Raw genomic sequence first — 22,116 nt, 5'->3', positions numbered from 1 at the left:
CCTACCACAACGCCTGGCTATTTTTTTGTTGCAGTTTGGCTGGGGCCGCGTTTAAACCCGCCACCCTTGGTATATGGGGCCAGCGCCCTATCCCCTGAGCCACAGGTGGTGCCTAACAAACTATATTTTTAAACCATAGCACTTTCCTTTTTTTTGAGACAGAGTCTCAGTATGTTGCCCTCGGTAGAGTGCTGTGGTGTCAGAGCTCACAGCAACCTTGAAGTCTTAGGCTTAAGCCATTCTCTTGCCTCAGCCTTCCAAGTAGCTGGGACTATAAGTGACACCACAACTCCTGGCAACTTTTTGGTTGATGTTGTCATTGTTGTCTAGCGTGCCCCGGCGGGCTTCAAAATCACCAGCCCCCGTGCACGTGGCCAGTGCCCTAACCACTGAGCTATGGGCACCTGACCATAGCACTTTATTTTCTTGTTTCTTTTTTCTGGTTTAGGTATTCCCCTTAGCTCTACAAGTCAGAAGCCTGGGGCTCTTCCTGGGCCCTGATGTGATGGGCTATGCCCTGATTGCTCAGAGCAGAGGTTTCAAATTGGCCACATGGTAGAAAAAGATGGCTGTTCACTCAGCATGGTGTTGTGTTGTTTTCAGTTTTATTTCATTGCTAATATTTGAATACCTGGATTTCTAGCTTTTCTTGAAAAATCACCAGATTTGGGCTAGGCACTGTGGCTCATACCGATAATCCTAGCACTCTGGAAGGTTGAGGCAGGTGGATTGCTTGAGCTTATGAGTTTGAGACCAGCCTGAGCAAAATCAAGACCCCGTCTCTAAATATAGCCAGGCATCGTGGCAGGCACCTATAGTTTCAGCTAGTTGGGAGGCTGAGGCAAGAGGATTGCGTTAGCCCAAGAGTTTGAGGTTGCTGTGAGCTCCAGTGCTACAGCACTCTATTGAGGGTAACAAAGTGAGACTTTGTCTCAAAAAAAGAAAAGAAAAATCACCAGATTTGGTTATGTTGATACCAATTTTTAAGTTATAGCATAGGCCTTCAGATAAGCCATGTACTGCCCCAGTTCTATACAGCCTATGGTTTCCTTCATGTATGCTATCTGCCTTCATGACCACGGACTAGAAGGCTCTTTAAGACCTAGCCCCTATTCCCAGCACTCTGACTTCAGCCTCCTTAACTTCCCCACCCCTCACACTATACTTCACCCTGAACACATGGGGCTCCTTTCTGTCTCAGGACAATGCTGTGTGCTGTTCCTGCTATCTAGAATGTTCTGCCCTCAGTTCTTCACATGGCTATGTCATTCAGGCTTCAACCTGACTCCTTAAAAAGTGTCCCCCATTGCCAAGGCAATGTCATATTACTGTTATGGTACCAAAAATGGTTTTAAGATTGTATTTATGTCACCCGTTGCTCCCCACACCATAAACCCCTTGAGGGCAAGGATTCAATCCATCTGGCATGATGAAGAAAGGAGAAAACTCATCTCACTGAGTTGAATGGTGTGACTGCGGGTGACTCTGTGAGCAGGCATCTGTAGACAGCAGGGCTGGAAAGAGTGACTCTTGCTTCCTGATGAGAGGAATTGGTAGCTTGTGAGCTCTTACATTGGACCCTTGGCAACTCCTCTGTCCAGGAAAGGGAGGTTGTCTATGGTAGTGCATTTCCTGCTGCTACAGCACAATACCATGGACTGAATAATTTGAAAAGAACAGGAATTTATTTGACTCATGATTTTGGGGACTAGGAAGTCCAAGATCCTGGTGCCAGTATCTGGCAAGGTCATCCCATGGCAGTATCACATAGTGAGGAAGTGCAGGCATGTGTATGTCAGAGAGGGATGGAGCCAAACTAATGTTTTCATCAGTAGTCTACTTCTGTGATAGCTAACCTCTCCCATGATAACCACATTAATCCATTATGAGGGCAGAGCCCTCATGGCCTAATCACCTCTTAAAGATACTACCTCTTAATATTATTAAAATGGAAATTACGTTTTCAACATGAACATTCAAATCATAGCATCTTCCATTTGGGTAACTTGATGCTAAGGAGTAAGTGACAGATGGGATCTCTACTAGCACATCCTTGTATGATCTCTCTGCTGCAGGACCAGGTCTTGGACTCTGAGAGTGAGTGAATGTAACAGGTCAGTTTGCCCAAGACACAGGTTTAATTTAGCAGACAAAGAAGGCTCCATGGTGAGGAACATAATAAAGCTGTTAGACCTCAGCAGAGAAAGTAATCTTCTCACTTGGAGTATCTTTAGTTATTTTTTTGAGACAGAGTCTCACTATGTCACCCTGGGGAGAGTGTCATGGCGTCACAGCTCACAATAACCTCAACCTCTTGGGCTTAAGTGATTCTATTGCCTCAGCCTCCCAAGTAGCTGGGACTACAGGCGCCTGCCACAAGGCCCGGCTGTTTCTTTTTTTGTTGCAATTGTTTAACTGGCCCAGGCTGGGTTTGATTCCGCCACCATTGGTGTATGTGGCTGGCGCTGTAACCACTATGCTACAGGCCCCGAGCCCTAGCTATTTTTAGAAACAAGGTCTCTCTATGGCTCAGGCTGGTATCAGGCAATCTAACCACCTTGGCCTCCTGGAGTGCTAGGATTACAGGCATGAATCACTGTGCCCACCCCATAATAGAGTGGGTTTTTTTTGGGTTTTTTTTGTTTTTGAGGTAGAGTCTTACTATGTTGCCCTCGGTAGAGTGCTAAGGATCACAGCTCACAGCAGTCTCAAACTTTTGGGCTTACGTGACCCTGGTCTGGGCCAGGTTCAAACCCGCCAGCCTCAGTGCACGTGGCTGGTGTCATAACCACTGTGTTATAGGCACCAAGCCAGTGGAGTGTTTTTTATCTGAAGTTTGTTTCATGAGTCCAGTTCATTAGGCTAATTTATTTACTTAACAAATACATACAGAGCCCCTACTATGCACCCAAATTATTCTAGGCTTTACAGGTATCCTGGTGAATAAGCCAATAATGAGTTTTCTCTTGTAGCATTTATGTTTAAATGAGGGAAAGTGACAAGAATGTCAGCAAAAAAAAAAGGCCATTCTGAGACTGCTAATTGCTATGAAAAATATGGGAATGGTTGGGGTGGGCCTGGAACTCTCATTGGCACTTTATGGAAGGCGTGGGGAATTGATAACTGAACTGTGATCTGAATCGGAGAAGAAATTGGTCACCTAAGTGTCTAGAAGAAGAGCAGTGATACAGAGAAAATAGCAAGGGCAACTACCCTGAGGCCTTTTCTTTTAGGAACAAGAAGACTGTTGTGTGGGGCAGAGACATGGAAGATGAGATGAGTATGGCAGGGAGGGCCAAAACATGGAGGACTTCTAGGTTGTAAAGAGGAGTTTGGATTTTATTTATTTATTTTTTTTGAGACAGAGTCTCATTTTGTCATCGTTGGTAAAGTACGTGGTAGCATAGCTCACAGCAACATCAAATTCCTAGGCTTAAGCAATTCTCTTGCCTCAGCCTCCCAAGTAGCTGGGACTATAGGCACCCACCACAATACCCAGCTGTTTTGAGAGACAAGGTCTCACTCTGGCTCAGGCTGGTCTTGAATCTGTGAGCTCAGGCAATCCACCTGCCTCGGCCTCCCAAGTGCTGGGATTACAGGCATGAGCCACCGTGCTGGGCCCAAGGAGTTTAGATTTTTTTTTTTTTTTTTTTTTGAGACAGAGTCTCACTATGTTGCTGTGGCATCACAGCTCATAGCAACCTCTTACTCTTAGGCTTAAGCAATTCTCTTGCCTCAGCCTCCCAAGTAGCTAGGACTACAGGCGCCTGCCACAATGCCTGGCTGTTTTTTGGTTGTAGTTGTCGTTTAGCAGACCCAGGCTGGATTTGAACCTGCCAGCCTCAGTGCTTATGGCCAGTGCTATGGGTGCTTAAGCCAGGAGTTTAGATTTTATTTTATTTTTTTTTAAAGACAGAGTCTCACTTTATCACCCTCAGTAAAGTGCTGTGACGTCACAGCTCACAGCAACCTCCAACTCCTGGGCTTAGGCGATTCTCTTACCTCAGCCTCCCGAGTTGCTTGGATTACAGGTGCCTGCCACAAATGTCCGGCTATTTTTTTTTGTTGCAGTTTAGCGGGGGGCCGGGTTCGAACCCACCACCCTTGGTATATGGGGCTTGCGCCCTACCCCACTGAGCCACAGGCGCTGCTCAGGAGTTTAGTTTTTAAATGAGTGCTTTGAGGGTGGGCACAGTGGCTTATGCCTGTAATCCTAGCACTCTGGGAGAGAGGATTGGGAGACTAAGGCAAGAGAAATGCTTGAGCCTAAGAGTTTGAGGGTTGTTGTGAGCTATGATGCCATGGCACTCTACCAAGGAAGAGAAAGTGAGACTCTGTCTCAAAAAAGGGAGGGGCCGGGAGGGAGTACCTTGGCATGCCCTAGAAGGGCTTTCAGGAAGGAAATAAGATTGTCTCTTTTCTTCAGCACACCGTATAGTTAGTTATAAGGGTCTGAAAACTTGTTTAGCTTAATTCAGGGGTATTGTGAACTTCTGAGAAAAAGCAGAAAATGAGGTTCCAAAAAGTTCTGCTTTTTCATATTTTAGTTTTCTTAAAATTGGGTAAGCTTATTTCTTTATGTGGTTGTTTCTGATTTGTAGGTGGGGGAAGAAACTGATCATTGTTGCCTCTCAGGCCATACGGTACAGGGCCTTGATAGGCCAGGAGGGGGATCCTGACCTGAAGCTCCCCGACTTCTCGTACTGCATCCTGGAGCGATTAGGCCGGTCCAGGTGGCAAGGAGAACTCCAGCGAGACCTTCACAGCACTGCTTTCAAGTAAGGGGAGGATTTGCTTCTGTGCTTTAAGTTATGGGGCTCACTGGTCATTGCACCTTACATTCTAAATATAGAGGCCTGCTGCTTTGTCTTCGAGAGGCATGGCTTTTCTTTCCAAGGCCATTGTCTCACAATGACTCTTCTTTTAGGTTGATTGGATGGGGGTATGTTTCTGGTATGCATGTCCAAATGAGAGCCTTTATACATTGTGGGCTTAAAGCTATTGACAAAGTAAATGACATAGCCCATGCGCCTTTCCTTCTCTAGGGTTGATGCTGGGAAGCTCCACTATCACAGGAAAATTTTGAACAAAAATGGGCTCATTACGATGCAGTCTCATGTCATCCGATTACCCACTGGAGCCCAACAACATTCAATACTCCTCCTCCTGAACCGGTTTCATGTGGACAGGTACTGTTTATAGAATTCAAAGCATCTGATTACTTTTATGTTGCAGCCATATTATATACTTTTAAAAATTAAAGCAAATCAGAATATGACTATAATTTTATACAGATATATTTACTGTCTCTTGTGGATGAAAATAAGTCTTGCTCATTTGGAAAATCTGGACATGATGCATGAAAGAAAGAAAAAAATATCTATAACCTTGCAGCTCAAAAATACAAACTGTTGACCGGGCACAGTGGCTCATGCCTATAATCCTAGCACTCTGGGAGGCCAAAGTGGGTGGGTCGCCTGAACTCACAGATTGGAGACCAGCCTGAGCTTAGAGTGAGACCTCATCTCTAAAAATATAGTCCTAGCTACTTGGGAGGCTAAGGCAGAGAATTGCTTGAGCCCAAGAGTTTGAGGTTGCTGTGAGCTATGACACCACAGTACTCTACCAAGGGCAACAAAGTGAGACTATGTCTCAAAAACAAACAAACAACAACAAAAAAATAGAAACTGTTAACATTTTGGTGACATTTTGGAGAGGTGTAAAAACTAAAGGAAATAAGTCAAACTTGAAATGAGGTGATGAGGTGCTATTGAAAGAATGCAATGTGTAATATTGCTATTCTAGCTGGGTATCATAGTCCAGACAATGCAATAAATGATTACTATGTACACATTCCCTCTGAGAACTAGGGAGTCTCTGAGAATGAATAGGTTATGTCCGATTCTTTCTTTCTTTATTTATTTATTTTGAGATAGTCTCAAGCTGTCACCCTGGGCAGAGTGCTGTGGCGTAATAGCTCATCGCAACCTCAAACTTGGGCTCAAGTGACCTTCTTGCCTCAGTTTTCTGTTTTTACTAGAGATGGGGTCTCGCTTTTGCTCAGACTGGTCTCGAACTTGTGAGCTCAAGCAATTCACCCGCCTTGTCCTCCCTGAGTGCTAGGATTACAGGCATGAGCCACTGTACCCAGCCTGTCTGATTCTTTAATCCTTGCTATTGGGGTGACTAGTTAAGGAATGGAGGAAAGAAGTGTTCTACTACTCTACAGAGGTCTTAGTCTATACTCTACAACCCCATGTCCTCCTTTGTGGAAGGGGCAGAAGCCAGGGTGGGGAAAGGTCAAGCTGGTGGAGAGCCTAGGAAAAGCAACTCTGGGCCTCGCAGTGCCTGGCCATCAGCACTCGTGGTAGAGGTAGGCAGTGCTGAGGGATAACAGGGAGAAGAATAAGCAAATCCTTCCCTGGACCTTGGGGAATGATTTTGTGATTCTCCCTGGCCATTTGACAGAGTCCTTGCTCTTTATTCCCGTGGCCAGGTGCTCTGCAAAGGGGAGGGAGTGAACACTCAGAATAAGTTTTATTTTATTTATTTTTTGAGACAGAGTCTCACCATGTTGCCCTTAGTAGAGTACCATGGCATCACAGCTCACAGCAACCTCAAACTCTTGGGCTTAAGTGATTCTCTTGCCTCAGCCTCCCAAGTAGCTGGACTACAGGCGCCTGCCTCAACCCCCAGCTATTTTTTTTTTTTTTTTGGTTGTAGTTGTCGTTTGGCAGTACCAGGCTGGATTTGAACCTGTCAGCTCCAGTGTATATGGCTGGCGCCCTAGCCACTGAACCACAGGCACCAAGCCTCAGAATAAGTTTTTTTTTTTTTTTTGTAGAGACAGAGTCTCACTTTATCAACCTCAGTAGAATGCTATGGCATCACAGCTCACAGCAACCTCCAACTCCTGGGCCTAGGCAATTCTCTTGCCTCAGCCTCCCAAGTAGCTGGGACTACAGGTGCCCACCACACCACCTGGCTATTTTTTGTTGCAGTTTGGCCAGGGCCGGGTTTGAACCCACCATCCTTGGTGTATGCGCCGGCACCCTATCCACTGAGTCACAGGCACTGCCCAAGAATAAGTTTTAAAGTCAGTATTGCCCACTACATTCCACATGGCTTGACCCCCAAAAATATTTGACACACATATATGAACTGTCTCTTGACTATAGATCTCAAGGGATGAAAATCATCTCTGCACGGCTGACTAGTAGCCTTCAAACTGGTACACAGTCAATATGTCGTAATGTTCTGAACTCCTAGTTTATCTTCTCACTTACATTTTGGAAATACATTTGACCTTTGAATAATACTGGGGGGGGTAGGACTAAAAATGAACATATAACTTTTGACCAAAACTTAACATTGATTAAGATGTATTTTGTTGTATGTGTTATATGTATTATATACTGTATTATTATAACAAATGAACTAGAGAAAAGAAAATGTTACTAAAATCATAAGAAAGAGGCTTGGTGCCCATAGCACAGTGGTTACGGCGCCAGCCACATGCACTGAGGCTGGCAGGTTCAACCCCAGGCAGAGCCAGCTGAACAACAATGACAACTGCAGCAAGAAAATAGCCAGGCGTTGTGGTGGGCACCTGTAGTCCTAGCTACTTAGGAGGCTGTGGCGAGAGAATCACTTAAGCCCAAGAGTTTGAGGTTGCTGTGACCTATGACGCCATGGCACTTTACCAAGGGCAACATGGTGAGACTCTGTCTCAAAAAAAAAATCATAAGGAAGAAAAAGACATTTATAGTACTGCACTGTGTTAATCAATACTGTACGTTTGTGTGATCTGTGTTTACAAGATGAATTGTCCGTATAAAGTGGTGGGTACCTGTGTCTGCAGACCTCAATCTATGGTACATATCAAGCAGTTTAACTTTTTCATATAATGTCGTACCTTTTTTTCTCCTTCTAGGGAGTACTTCTAGTATCACTAGTGGCATTTTGTACGAGGCCCATGGTGACATTCAGGATTTATGGTATTGCACTAAACACAATGAAAAATACATTGGAGTTCTGAGAGATCACTTTTTCTGTGATAACAATTTACTGGAGAGACAAACTGCTCACAAAGAGATGATTAGAGTCACACAGCATTTTCAACCAATAATCTCAGCGCTTGAACTTGCCACAATAGGAGCAGGCAGGAGGTGGTTACTGAATTATTATAGTAGTACAGGTTGTATTACCATTAATTGTATGCACTTATGGCTTATTACTGCATATTTACATTTGTTTACATTTCTTTCAACTACAAATGGCACCATGTATGATCTGTAAGTATTTGTGCATATAAGTTTTAATAAATTTTATGGTCTGGGGAAAGGCTCCTGTGTTGTGGAACCTGCCAGTTGTGGGTACAGCCTGGTACCAGGCAGCCTGATCCTGACCTAAAGTAAATTCCCAGGAGAAGTCTCACCTGGGTTCTGAAATTTGCAGTAACAGGTGTGAGCATTCTAGCAGCAGTTTGATGATCATGTATGATACTGCAAACAGGACAAATAAAATTTTAACTTTTTTGATAGATTTATGTGTATTCGATGGTAGTAAATGTTAAAATGGGGTAGGATCTACTTTATATTTCATGCATTCGTGACTTACCTTTTTCTTAATTTTTTCAGTATTTCCAGGTTATATGGTTTGTCTGTGAAAAATATTTCAAATTGTGACAAATATCCAAAATAATTTTCAATATATTTATTGAAAAAGGGAAAAAAAGGTGTAAATGGACCTGCCCAGATCAAACCCATGCTGTCAAAGAGTCAACTGTACTACACTGAAGGGAATCATGTTGTGATAATTCACATTTTAATTATCTATACTATCCATTAGTTAAATAGCTGTCTTGCCAAACTCATACCTTGAGTGCAGCCTGTGGAGTACAGAGAACACAGGGTAGCAGCCATGGGGCAGGAGAGAACTCGGCTTCCGTCAAGTTCTCTATTTGAATCAGTACCTCTCACTTGACCTCTTTAAATCACTATTTTCCTCTTGTGTAAAAAGGCCATGACAACAGTGTTTAAAATGTATATAGTTCCAGGCGGTGCCCATGGCTCAGAGGGTAGGGTGCCGGCTGGCGGGTTCCCGAGGCTGGGGGGTTCCAACCCAGCCCTGCCCTACTAAACAACAATGATAACTGCAACAACAACAACAAAAATAGCTGGGTGTTGCTGTGGGCGCTTGTAGTCCCAGGTACTTGGGAGGGTGAGGCAAGAGAATCATTTAAGTCCATGAGTTTGAGGTTGCTGTGAGCTGTGACGCCATGGCACTCTTCCCAGGGCTACAGCTTCAGACTCTGTCATAAAATAAAATAAAATAAAATCCTGTGCAGTAAATATCTGTCCCTTCATTTATTCTTTCACTTGTTGAGAGGCAATACAAGTGGAGAAGTGGACACGGTCTCTGGATCCCGGATGTGGGCTTTCCCTTTCTCTAGGACTATGAGTCAAACCATGCCATCCTTATCCAGCTGAACCAGCAAAAAGGCTCTTCTCTTTACCCTTCCTAATTTACCCTGGGCACACATAGTTAAGAGCCCTTGACACTTTACTCGCTTCCATTATTGGCCGTTAGCTTGGAAGCCTTTGGCATGACATCCACTTAGCAGTAGAAATGAGATGGAGGGTGGGATCAGTCACACCAGTAAAGTCAGAGGCAGAAACCAGGGCTTCAGATCACAGAGGGGCCATGATATAGGGAAGAGAGTACCAGATTTATAAGAAAAAGGCTTAGGTTTCTGTCTTAGGCTTGAATTTTGGGAAAGCCTATTAACTTCGTTATGAAATAATCCTGTCTTTCACCAAGTGATTTATAAAGAAATGTTTAAAATGCTTCCTAAACTTTAGAAGTATTATAAAGATGTAAGGTGTTTTATTTTTTTTGAGACAGAGTCTTAACTTTGTCACCCTCTGTAGAGTGCTGTAGCGTCATAGCTCACAACAACCTCAAACTCCTGGGCTCAAGTGATTCTCTTGCTTCAACCTCCCAAGTAGCTGGGACGACAGGGGCCTGCTACAACACCCAGCTGTTTTTAGAGACAAGGTCTCTGCCTTGGTCTCTCAAGTGCTGAAATTATAGGCGGTAGCAACTGCACCCGCCCACCCACCCCCCCTTTTTTTTTGTTTCGCAGGTCCCTGCTAGGTTTGCACCGCCAGTCCCAGTACATGGGGCTGGTACTCTAACCATTGAGCTACAGGCGCCTACCCATGTAAGATGTTTTAAGGAATCATTTCCAGGCTAGGTGTAGAAGTTAATGCATATAATCCTAGCACTCTTGGAGGCTGAGGTGGATGGATTGCCTAAGCTTAGGCATTCGAGACCAGCCTGAGCCAGAGTGAGACCCCATGTCTAAAAAATAGCCAGGCATTGTGGTGGGCACCTACAGTCCTAGTTACTCAGGTGGGTGAGGCAAGAGAATCACTTGAACCCAAGAATTTGAGGTTACTGTGAGCTATGATGCCATGGTACACTTCCCAGTGTAACAGAGTGAGACTATGTCATTTCATTCAAATTTTGATCATAGACTCTAGTTCATACACGGGTACCAGTTAGGTGACCTGGGACACGTAACCAAATGCTCATAGGCACATCTCTCCAGCTATAAAATGTGGAATCTGGGCTGGGTGGTCTCTGAGACCCATGTGGTCATTTAAGTCATCCCTTTGCATCTTTAAAAAACAGGCAGTAGGCTCGGCATCTATAGCTCAAGCAGCTAAGGTGCCAGCCACATACACTAGAGCTGGCAGGTTCAAATCCAGCTGGGGCCTGCCAAATAACAATGACAACTACAACCAAAAAATAGTGGGCGTTGTGGCGGGTGCCTGTAGTCCCAGCTACTTGGGAGGCTGATGTAAGAGAATCACTTAACCCCAAGAGTTTGAGGTAACCATGAGCTGTGACACCATGGCACTCTACCCAGAGCGACATAGTAAGACTCTGTCTCAAAGGGAAAAAAAAAAAAAACAGGCAGTAAATATTATCTCTAGCTATACATTTGAAAAAACAAACTGTTGGGTTTTCCTTGCAGGAGAAGCAAATATGACATCCTCATGGAGAAGCTCTCAGCCATGCTGAGCACGCGGAGTAACCAGATGGAGACACTGGGAAAGCTGAGGGAAGAACTGGTGAGCGCTGGGGGTTCCCACGTGCTGGGCTAGTGGGAGATCTTTGTCAGGTGGAGATTGATGAATTGCAACCCAAACCCTATTGTGGGTTTGAAACAAATATGCTTTCCCTTTGTTTCTCTGAATGAGTTAATGCTGTCCATCCACATTTAAATTCTTGCTCTTGCCTGACTTATTTTCCCCTGTTTGTTCTAGAAACTGTTACCAAAGTTCACATCTTGGGCTTTAGATTTACTTCCATAATCAAGCTTGTAATTTTATTTTGAGGATTTTATACTGAAATAGCAGGGTATCCTGAACAGGAGGTGAGACCAGGTAGGGAGGAAAGCAGTTGCTTGCTTTGTCTCTGGGCCCAGGTCTACGGCCATACCACCCTGAACGCGCCCGATTTCTTCTGTCTCTGGGCCCAGGAGCAGAGGCAGTGATGAAGTGAGTGTTAGAAGAAGAAAGGTACAGGTAATGCTGCTTCCCATCTGATTTGAACAGTTTTCAGTAGAAGATAGGAAGGAGCCACAATTGGAAATGAGAGGAAAATAAGATTGCTCTGAAGGTTAAACTGTAGAATTTAGAACTGGTAATCTGAAGTCAAGTTTTTTGGGTACCAGTAGTGAATCCCCAAAGGGACATGTGTATAGTTTTTTGTTTTGTGTGTGTGTGTGTGTGTGTGTGTGTGTGTGTGTGTGTGTTTTGAGACATATTCTCACTGTGTTACCCGTGGTAGAGTGCTGTGGCATCACTGCTCACAGCAACCTCAACCTCTTGGCTTAAGCGATTCTCTTGCCTTAGCTTCTCAAATAGCTGGGATTATAGGTGCCCACCATAACGCCCAGCAATTTTTGTTGTTGTTTTTGTTTAGCAGGTCTGGGCTGGGTTTGAACCCACCGGCTCCGGTGTATGTGGCTGGCACCCTGACCACTGAGCTACGGGTGCCTGAGCTAGACTTGTGTATGGTTTGATCACAGAGCTCCATATAGTTCTTCTTACTCCATACTATATTGGTGAAGTTCTAGTGTCTGATTTCATTGTTTATTTTTACCTGGGGTTTGTTCTGGATTAAAGAGTGAGAGGGCTCGGCGCCTATAGCTCAACCGGCTAAGGCGCCAGCCACGTACACCTAAGGTGGCGGGTTCAAATCCCCAGCCCGGACCCGCCAAAACAACAACGGCTGCAACCAAAAAATAGCCGGGCGTTGTGGCGGGCGCCTGTGGTCCCAGCTACGTGGGAGGCGGAGGCATGAGACTCGCTTGAGCCCAGGAGTTGGAGGTTGCTGTGAGCTGTAATGCCATGGCACTCTACCCAGGGGGACAGCTTGAGGCTCTGTCTCAAAAAAAAAAAAAAAAAAAAAAAAGAGTGAGAGACATTGTCTTTGATTCATTGCATGTGCAAATCTCTTTAAAACAGATTAAAAACTGGAGGCTTGTGGATCAGACTTGGCCTGTTAAAAATAATTTTTTTTCTTTTTTGAGACAGTCTCGCGTTGTTGCGTGGGTTAAAGTGCCATGGTCTTAGTCTAGCTAACAGCAACCTCAAACTCCTAGGCTCAAGAAATTTTTCTGCCACAGCCTCCTGAGTAGCTGGGGCTACCGTTGCCCATCACAGTGCTCAGCTAATTTTTCTGTTTTTAGTAGAGATCACTCTTGGTTCAGGCTGGTTTCCAACTCCTGAGCTCACAGAATCTTCCTGCCACAGCCTCCCAGAGTGCTAGGATTACAGGTGAAGAATAAGTTTGACCTAGTATTTTTTTTAATTGAGATTTTACATAAAAGTCTATGTTTTCAACTTCCCTTAAAAAGTCAGTACCTCTGGCAAGCCCAGGTCAGTGATATGGCAATAGGTAGATGGAGCTAGCTGTGCTCTGGCCGAGCCCCACAGTGCCCCTGCCACTTCTCAGATGCTGAGGCAGGGAGCCAATATCATCACATGTGCACTGCTGTTTGTGGTATGGGATAAGTGTTTCTCTGTGTCTGAGTCTGTCACAGTTGAAAACAAAAAGTAGAGTGGGAAGATCTCTCTCAGGAGACCCTCGGAGAAATAAAGGAAATCCCCACAGACTTAATAAACAAATATCCAACCACTCTTTTGGCCCAGAGAAGGGGCTCGTCTGGTCTCAGGTCAGCACTGTGCACTGTATAAGCAACATGATTTGACTGCAACTGGACAGTCTTTAATTTACTCATTCAACAATACTTCAGCTACTGTCTACTTTGAGTTAGAACTGTGTTCTGCTGTAAGACAATGGAATTTCATGAGGGTGACAGGTCTCATTGCTGTCATGGAGCTGTCTAACCAGGGACAGGCTGTGAACACGTTTAGGAGGATGTGGCTGAGCCAGTGGAAGGAGAGATGTGCTTGCTTTGGAGAGCTGGGGAGAGGCGTGCAGAGCAAGTCTCAGTCATTGGGTTTTTCCCCATGTGGGCAGGAGGGATGTGGCGTTCCAGGCAGAGCAGAACAACGAGCATGAAGAGTTTTGGGAGACCATGGCATCCTGGAGGTTACCAGTAGTAACCCATGGGGCAGCAGCCAGTGGCATGTGCTGGAGATGTAACTAGAGAGGAAGGTCAGGGCGAGCTTAGAAGGGTCTGCCCTTAAGTTTTATCCCTGTGAGCTGCTGGTGGCCTTGTAAGTGTAGAAGTCACAAGAAGAACAAGGTGAGAATAGGCTGGAGGTGGGAGGGAGCTGGGAAGCCCGTGGGGAGGTGGCAGCTGTGAAAGCTAGAATTGTGTGAGCAGCATTTTGGAGGTGAAACCATCAGGACTTGGTGAGCACCTATACACGATGTAGACAAGACTGAGGGAGGGGGCCTTAAGATGAAGCCAGTATGTTTGGCTGGACTGGCTGCTGCTCCCTGAGGTGCACTGGAGCGTGAAGGAGACTCATGAGAGCAGGGACCCTCTTTTCCCTGCTAAGCCCCAGTGTGAGGACATTGCCTGGCTCACAGAGACAATCAGTTAAGTATTTGTTGAATGAACATTTGAATAAAGTAGAGAGTACAGAAAAAGGAGCAAGTTTGGGTAAGCAGGAGGCACACAACAAATTTGAGCTTAGGATGTATTGAGTATGAAGCTCTGAGCCATTCTCCTGTGAGGTTAATGCCATGAATATGGATACTATCTTTTGGGGGGAGTTGGAGAGGTTCTCCTTGCTTCCCTCTCTTTTTGCGGCCAGTTTGTGCAAATCCTGATTGGCAGTCAAACTACATCATCTTCCCTTGCTAGGGCTTAGTACCATATGTCGAGGGCTGAGGTCTGATGGATGAGTTTCCATAGGATCTTTCCACAATGCTAGGGGCACAGCTAGATTAATGATAGATGCCATTTACAAGCCAGTGGGTTTGAATGAGCCATACATGAGTCATCTGTATTGTTTTGATAGCCATATGTTCTGCCCCCACAAGGTCTAGAGTGCTGGTTAGTCTGAGAGTTGATCACACATATGTGTTGCAGCAGCAGTCCACAGATCTTTGCTGCCATTCCCTCCCCTGGAACCTGGAATATTCAGTGACACCCCTTTGTCATGAGTGCCTCCTGTACGATCTATAACTTAGAGCCATGGTAACTTACTTTACTCTTCCAAGGGTTGCAAAATCAAATGGCAGCACTGCCCAGGAGGGTGATAGAAAGGAACAAAATGAGCCAAGTGTAAAACAATTTTTGATAGCAGTATAGATTTAAGAAATTAACTTTCCTCTTAACTACCATTAGAGAAAAGCAGCATAAAATGGTGACAAATGGCAGCTGACCTTCAGTTTCATTGTCCAAAGGTCTGATGGGAGCATGAAGGCTGTGGCTCTGCCAAGATGGCTGTGCCCTGCTGAAAGGAAGCAGCTGTTCCTCAGCACCTGTTCCTCAGCACCTGTCAGAGGTTGCCGTGAGCAGCTACATTGGTTGTCAGGTCTTAGCTTTTCAAAAGAAGCCAGAATCTGGTTGGTCCTTCCTTCCTCCCTCCCTTCCTTTTTTTATGAAATCTCTTCACTTTTCAATGTTGGGAAGTAAATTATTTTTTTAAAAGACATTATGTAGTGAGGCCCAGTGGCTCATGCCTATAATCCTAACACTCTGAGAGGCTGAGGCTGGTGGATTGCTTGAACTCACAGGTTTGAGACCAACCTGAGCAAGAGTGAGACCCCATCTCTACTAAAAATAGAAACAATGAGGCAAGAGGATCGCTTGAGCCCAAGAGTTTGAGGTTGCTCTTAGCTATGAGGCCATAGCAGTCTACCGAGGGCAACAGCTTGAAATTCTGTCTCCAAAAAAAAGACATTATATAGATGAAAAAGCAGGGCCTGCATGGGAGGCTACCCTTTGGTAACCCCTGCAGAGAGGATATAATTAGTATCATTTTGGTTATACCAGCCATGCAGAAATACAAGTGATAGGAAGGACATCTCATCATCATTTTGTTATAACTTCACAGGTAGACCATCTTCTAAAAATTTTTATACAAATTTTTTATCTATTTTTTCTTTTTTCCACTGCCCATGGAAGATATGTGTACATGCATATATTAATAATTAATACACATGTTGGAAAAAAATCAAAACAACATGAAAAAGTATCAAGTAAAAAGCCCCCTCCCACCTGGCTCATTCCCACACCTACATACCTTGCCAGGATCTCTTTAGGCAGATCTCCTTTCCTCTCTCATAATCAACAGCAGAATCATGTATAACCTACTTGGGACCTTGCTTAGTTTCCCCAACAATGTAGTGTGGTAGTTTTTCTTGGTTAGTACCTCCAACATTTGTTCACTTAAGATAATTTAGGTCCTGAACTTGTGTTCATTTATGTAACTTTTTAGTCATTTCAGACATTTTGTTTGTACCTAATAGTAGCTTTTAAATTGTGTTTTGGCAGGGCCTGTGTGAAAGGACATTTAAGCGTCTGTACCAGTACATGCTGAATGCTGGACTAGCCAAAGTGGTTTCTCTTCCCCTACAAGAGATACACCCTGAATGTGGACCCTGTAAGACAAAGAAAGGTAATGGCAGATCTCAGCTTGTTCCCTTGGCTGGATAAAGGACTCTTACCTCCTCTTTTAAGCTCCTGAGCCTCCCTTTCTGATCCCATTTTGCCTTATGGCATGACTTCACATGTTCATTCAACTGCTAATGCCTCAATGCCTGGCTCAGAACCTTCCATATCAAAAGTACGCAGAAAATGTTTGCTGAGCATAAACAGTTCTTTTCTTTTTTTAAGAGACAGAGTCTCATTTTATTGCCCTCGATAAAGTGCTGTGGCATCACGGCTCACAGCAACTTCCACCTCCTGGGCTTAGGTGATTCTCTTGCCTCAGCCTCCCGAGTGGCTGGGACCGGATTTGAACCTGCCACCCTGGGTATATGGGGCCAGCACTCTACTCACTGAGCCATAGGTGCTGCCCAGTTTTTTCTTTTTCTTTTTTCTTTTTATTAACAAAAACAGTTCTTACTTCAGCAAACATCTCTTTGTGGTGTCCTCCAACATCTCAAATTTACAGTGCCTAAAAAAAAAGTTCACGTTTTCTTTCCAACACTAAGCCACTTTCCATTCTTTTTTTTTTTTTTTTTTAGAGATAGAGTCTCACTTTGTCACCCTTGGTAGAGTGCCATGGCGTCACAGCTCATAGCAATCTCCAGCTCTTGGGCTTAGGCGATTCTCTTGCCTCAGACTACAGGTGCCCACCACAATGCCCAGCTATTTTTTGTTATAGTTTGCCTGGAGCCAGGTTCGAACCTGCTACTCGTGGTATATGGAGCCGGCACCCTACTCACTCAGCCACAGGCACCACCTCACTTTCCATTCTTTAGCCAGCCATTATTAAGAACCAGCTCTGTGCTGTGTGCTGTCATCGTCTAGCCCTGTAAGGTGGGTGGTATTATCACAGTTTTCTATGTAAGAAAATTAAAGTTAAGAGATGCTAAGTAACTTAGCAATCAGTATGCAGCAAAGGTAGGAGTTGAGCCTTCTGAGAAAGTTAAACTAAGGACAATAGCCTGGAAAACGTAAAAAACCTTCCTTGGTCCTTTATTTTTCTCTGTTCTTCACTTCTGTCCCATGCTGTTTGGCCTCCTAACTAACCAAAATGATTTTAAAAGCAGAGGATTAGAGCTTTAACTGGAAAGTGATAGTCAGAATATATGCATTTCTCCACACTCCACCATAGTGATGACAGGGATATAAAAGGAATCAACCCTCAAGTACAAAGAGAATGGGACAGGAAATGACAGCCGAGACAGCTGGCAACAACATTTTGGTTCTCAAAGGCAGATGGATAAATGGTGACTGATGGAACAGACTGGGAAAGCTAAGTGTGTATGAAGTGTGATAGCCAAGAATCGACACCTCCAAACTTGAAATAAACTAAAACATTGGAGCTTCCGGGTTCTTTTGAAAGCACAAGTTTGGATGGGGCTACAGATAAGAGGATTGGCTGATAATGCATGTGGGAAGTTGTACCCCCTTAAGCCCTTTCCCGGAAAGACATAAGTCTGGAGTTATCTCAAAAGAGCTTGTGCCAGAGGGTTTCTAGACTTAGAGATGTGATACCAGGCTGGGGATAGGGCATTGTGCCCAAAACGGAATCGACAATCTCCATAGGTGAGAGTCCTCCCAACTGCCATTCCCATCTTGGCTATCTCTTGGTTTATGCTGTTGTTTGATGTATTTCCTAAAAGGGAATGTGGGCTCTTAGAACCAGTTGGCTTCTAGGATGCTAATGGGCAGACTTTCAGTGCCCTATGCCAGAGCTGGAGATTTCTTTAATGAAGAAACTGGCGAGTCCAAGAGGAAAGTCTCCCAAATACTGAAATTCAGAGGTTTGTCACAAATAGCAGCCCCTGCTGGCTCACCCTTCACTGAAGCCCATCTGATAGTAACCTGTCCCTCCCTCTTCCCTACCCTTTGGAACACAGGGCTTCGGGCAGCATGTTACTGTCCCACTAACTGTTTGAGGAAAATTAAAAAAAAAAAAAAAATTCTTGGGAACCAAAAAAAGTGAGCAGCAGAAGAACAAAAAAAGAATCTCAGAGAAGAGAAAATTTTGATTCCATGAAACCAGAACAAGAGGCTAGACAGAAGAAACATGCAGATATTAAATTGAACCCTTGGAAATAAAAAGAACTGTGACTATTGCAATTAAAGATTTAATGGAGATGATAAGATAAAAGTTGAGAAAAATCTCTCAGAAAGAGCAAAAACTCAAAGGAGATAGAAAATGGGAGAGCTGGCTCGATGCCTGTGGCTCAAGTGGCTAAGGCACCAGCCACATACACCTAAGGTGGCCGATTCAAATCTAGCCCAGGCCCGCCAAACAACAATGACGGCTGCAACCAAAAAATAGCCAGGCATTGTGGTGGGCGCCTGTGGTCCCAGCTACTTGTGAGGCTGAGGCAGGAGACTTGCTTGAGCCCAGGGGTTGGAGGTTGCTGTGAACTGTGATGCCACAGCACTCTACCCAGGGGGACAGCTTGAGGCACTGTCTCAAAAAAAAAAAAGAAAAGAAAAGAAAATGGGAGAGCCAAATTGAAAATAAAAGACTGAACTTAAAATGTCTAATCTCCGCATGATAATGGTTCCAGAGAGAGTGTGTGTGAGTGTGAGTGTGCACAGGACTGCAGAAGAGATTGTGTGAAATGGCACAGGGATTTTCCCAGATCATAATTTTCCAGATCATAAGACCTATCAGGTGCCTAGAAAATGAACATAAAGAAACCCACACAAAGATCCTGAGACTTCAGAGATCTGGAGATAAAGGGCCTCCAGAGAGGAGACATCAGTCAGACTTCCCAGCATGACTAAAGCTGGAAGGTGATAAAGCAGCAATGCTGTCAAAATTCTGAAGGAAGGAGACTTTCGATCTGGAGTCCTTTATTCAGCTTTACCACCAGTCAGGAATGAAAACTAGGACACATTTGTACCTGTCCACACAATTCATCTCCCATGTTCCCTTTTGTGAAGTTAGTGGAGGGTATATGGCATCAAACAACAATAAACTAAGAGGCAGGAAGGCATGGAGTCCAGGAAGCAGAGGAGCTGATGAAAAACACCAGGGAGAAGGTGAAAAGACATTGGAGTGACAGGGTCAGAGAACAAGCAGTCCCTCCAGGCACAGGGAGGAAGGCCCAGGATTGATGGGGTCCGTTTAAATATTGCTGAATGCACGTAAACATACTGAATGGGAGCCGTGCTTCATGCTCAGAAAGTCTGGGTGTGGATGAGTGACAGGCACGTGGAAAACCAAGCAAATGGAAACAAATGAGTTATTAACTCAAAGGAAAACCAAAAGGTATACAAGAGGATTGTTTAGGGTCTGTGTGCATGACTTTGTAGGCATAGCAGATAACCTATGGAGACTGCCTTCATCAATGTGCTGAACGGGGTCGGGTCCACAACATCCCCAGCACCTAGTTTGCTGCCCTGTAGAAGGCAGGCAACGATACTTGTTGGTGGAATATGAACTATCAGTCTGAGAAAACTTTGTGTCTGAGAAAAGTCTTGTGGAGGAGATGGTAACACAGATAGATAATTACACTATTACAGATGTATAAACAAAGAAGGAGCAGCTAGAAGGTCGGGAAGCCCTTCTGGAGCAAAACCTCATCTTAGAATCCCTAGCTCTTAACACATTCTTCATTGCTGAGTAAATGTGTGGTTGATTGAATGATTGGAACTCAAGGGAAGGAGTGATACGAACCTTTGAGTAGAGAGGAAATTAGAAAGGATTGCTGGGTCCTGTGGCAAGGAAGAAAAGGTTCACAGAACTGAGAGGTGTCCTGGGGAACTTAACTGTTTGGAGATTCTTTAGTATTTGACTTAGAAGTCTAATGTTCTTAATACTTAAAATATCCATGGCCTATGTATCTATTAATCATTTTTATTTCATGAGCTGTTGGAAGAAAGATATTAAAAATAAACAGATGGGGGTAAATTTATCTTTAGAGAGAAACTAAAGAGGAACCTTAGTTCCTTAAATAACCTGCTTTGCTGGGCAGGCAACCTTAGAGAAAGGCTTCCCTCAAACTTGAGGTCCCTGGAAATTAACTAACCATTTGAAGCTAACAGACACCTAAATGAGCTATGAAGCATGACAGCCCTGGATTAGAATTCTTGTTCCATCACTTTCTGGTGGGGTAATTTTCAGCAAGTAGTTGACTTTGTACATCTCACCTAGATATTCTGGAAGTGGGAATCAGTCTTAGTTTCCAGGGTGTTATGGGGCTTGCAGGTGACAGCAAACACAGAGTAGAGACCATAAACAGGTGGCATGTAGGTCAAATCTAGCACTTTTTAGTATTATGTTTTGTTTGGCTCACAGTGTTTGTTTTGGTCAAATTTGTTTATTTGTTTTTTTTGAGAAAGAGTCTCACTCTGTGCCCTGGGTAGAGTACCATGGTGTCATAGCTTACAGTAGCCTTAAACTCTTAGGTTCAAGTGATCCTCTTGCCACAGCCTTCTGAATAGCTGGGACTACAGGCACCCACCACAACACTCTGCTATTTTTAGAGATGGGGGTCTCACTGTTGCTCAGGTTGGTTGTAAACTCCTGAGCTCAGGCAGTCCACCCGCCTTGGCTGCCCAGTGTGCTAGAATTTTTTTTTTTTTTGAGACAATCTCAAGCTGTTGCCCTCGGTAGAGTGCCATGGCATCACAGCTCACAGCTCACAGCAACCTCAAACTTTGGGCCCAAGCAATTCTCTTGGCTCAGCCTCCCAAGTAACTGGGACTATAGGCACCTTCCACAATACCCAGCTATTTTTGTTTTTGTTGTTGTTGTTGTCATTATTGTTTTAGCTGGCCCTGGCCAGGTTCAGAACTGCCAGCCCTGGTGTACCTGGCTGGCACTCTACCCACTGAGCTATGGGCGCCACCCCAGAGGGCTAGGATTATAGGCATAAGCCACCATGCCCAGCCTTGTTTATCAAATTTGTTACTAGCATTTAAAAAGCAGAAATTTTCACTTGAAATGTTTGATTTTTAACATCTCTGTAAAAACAAAATTAGACAACATTAGACTACATTTATTAAATAGCAGTTGGCTAGATAGAGAAGTGCTGTTCCATTTCTCTGGTACCTGCCTTCATCATCACCAAGAACACCCTACTTCACTCTGGTGAAGGTGATCAAGGATCATCTCCCTGATCCTTGGAGGTGCTCCCATCCCTAGGACCTGCGTAGTGAGTGGTCCTAGTCATCTCCTCCCTGGGGCTGGGAGGAGACATCACAGAAGAAGAGTCAGTGGGACTCAGCACAGATAATGGTAGCTTCAGCGCCTCATGTGAGATTAAGAGGGCAGGCACCCACCATGATAACAATCAGAGTATTTAGACTTTCACACTTGAGCCATTCTGATCACAGGAGGCTCATCTCATTCCCACAGTGGTCCCTTTGCCTACTTCTGTGCTGCTCCGGCTGGAAACCCAGGCTCATGGTCAGTCCTTCTCTCACTTCTGTGGTGCATCCCAGCTCAGTTATTTATCAGTGTGACTTTTTTTCCAGCTAGGTTGTGGACTTTTTTTCCACACCTCTCACATACTTTATATCCTTAATGCCTGCGCCATGTCTGCTTGAAACAGGCATTTGGTCTCTAGTCTTAGAGACCAAATCCATGCTTAGCACATTTAATTAAGTGCCACTTCAGTTACTTTTCTTGGGCAGGAGATGGGATGAATGCACAGTTTTCAGGGTTTTTTTTTTTTTTTTTTATGTCGTTCCCTTGAGGTTTGTTCTGATTTGCAACATTAATATAAAAACTTCCTTTTGAGGCATCACGGAGTAGAAAAAACTTCAATAGTAAATGAAAATGATGTATTCCTTCATGTAAATTTATAGGTGTGCCTAGGATATAGTATGCAAATTATTTCTAAAATTCCTTAAAGAGGGCTTGGCGCCTGTGGCTCAAGCAGCTAAGGCGCCAGCCACATACACCTAAGGTGGCGGGTTTGAATCCCCAGCCTGGGCCCACCAAACAACAATGATGGCTGCAACCAAAAAATGGCCAG

General features: G+C 44.4%; 1 protein-coding gene and 1 non-coding gene across 3 annotated transcripts in view; both read left to right on the top strand.

Moving 5' to 3' along the window:
- GTF3C1 (general transcription factor IIIC subunit 1) overlaps positions 1–22,116 on the top strand; it is a 115,469-nt gene that overhangs the window by 9,327 nt on the left and 84,026 nt on the right. For both annotated transcript variants that reach the window (XM_023516723.1, XM_003795750.3), the window contains exons 3-6: positions 4,602–4,778; positions 5,046–5,189; positions 11,045–11,141; positions 15,995–16,118. In XM_023516723.1, the coding sequence (XP_023372491.1) occupies positions 4,602–4,778; positions 5,046–5,189; positions 11,045–11,141; positions 15,995–16,118 (542 nt within the window). The remainder of the gene's footprint in view (positions 1–4,601; positions 4,779–5,045; positions 5,190–11,044; positions 11,142–15,994; positions 16,119–22,116) is intronic.
- LOC111727188 lies at positions 8,330–8,516 on the top strand. Its single transcript, XR_002774800.1, has one exon.

The sequence above is a fragment of the Otolemur garnettii genome, unplaced genomic scaffold (assembly GCF_000181295.1).
Source record: "Otolemur garnettii isolate 467f Iridium unplaced genomic scaffold, OtoGar3 scaffold00096, whole genome shotgun sequence".
Taxonomy (NCBI): domain Eukaryota; kingdom Metazoa; phylum Chordata; class Mammalia; order Primates; family Galagidae; genus Otolemur; species Otolemur garnettii.
Note: the sequence above shows the minus strand (reverse complement) of the source record. Positions and strands in the feature narration are given on the sequence as shown.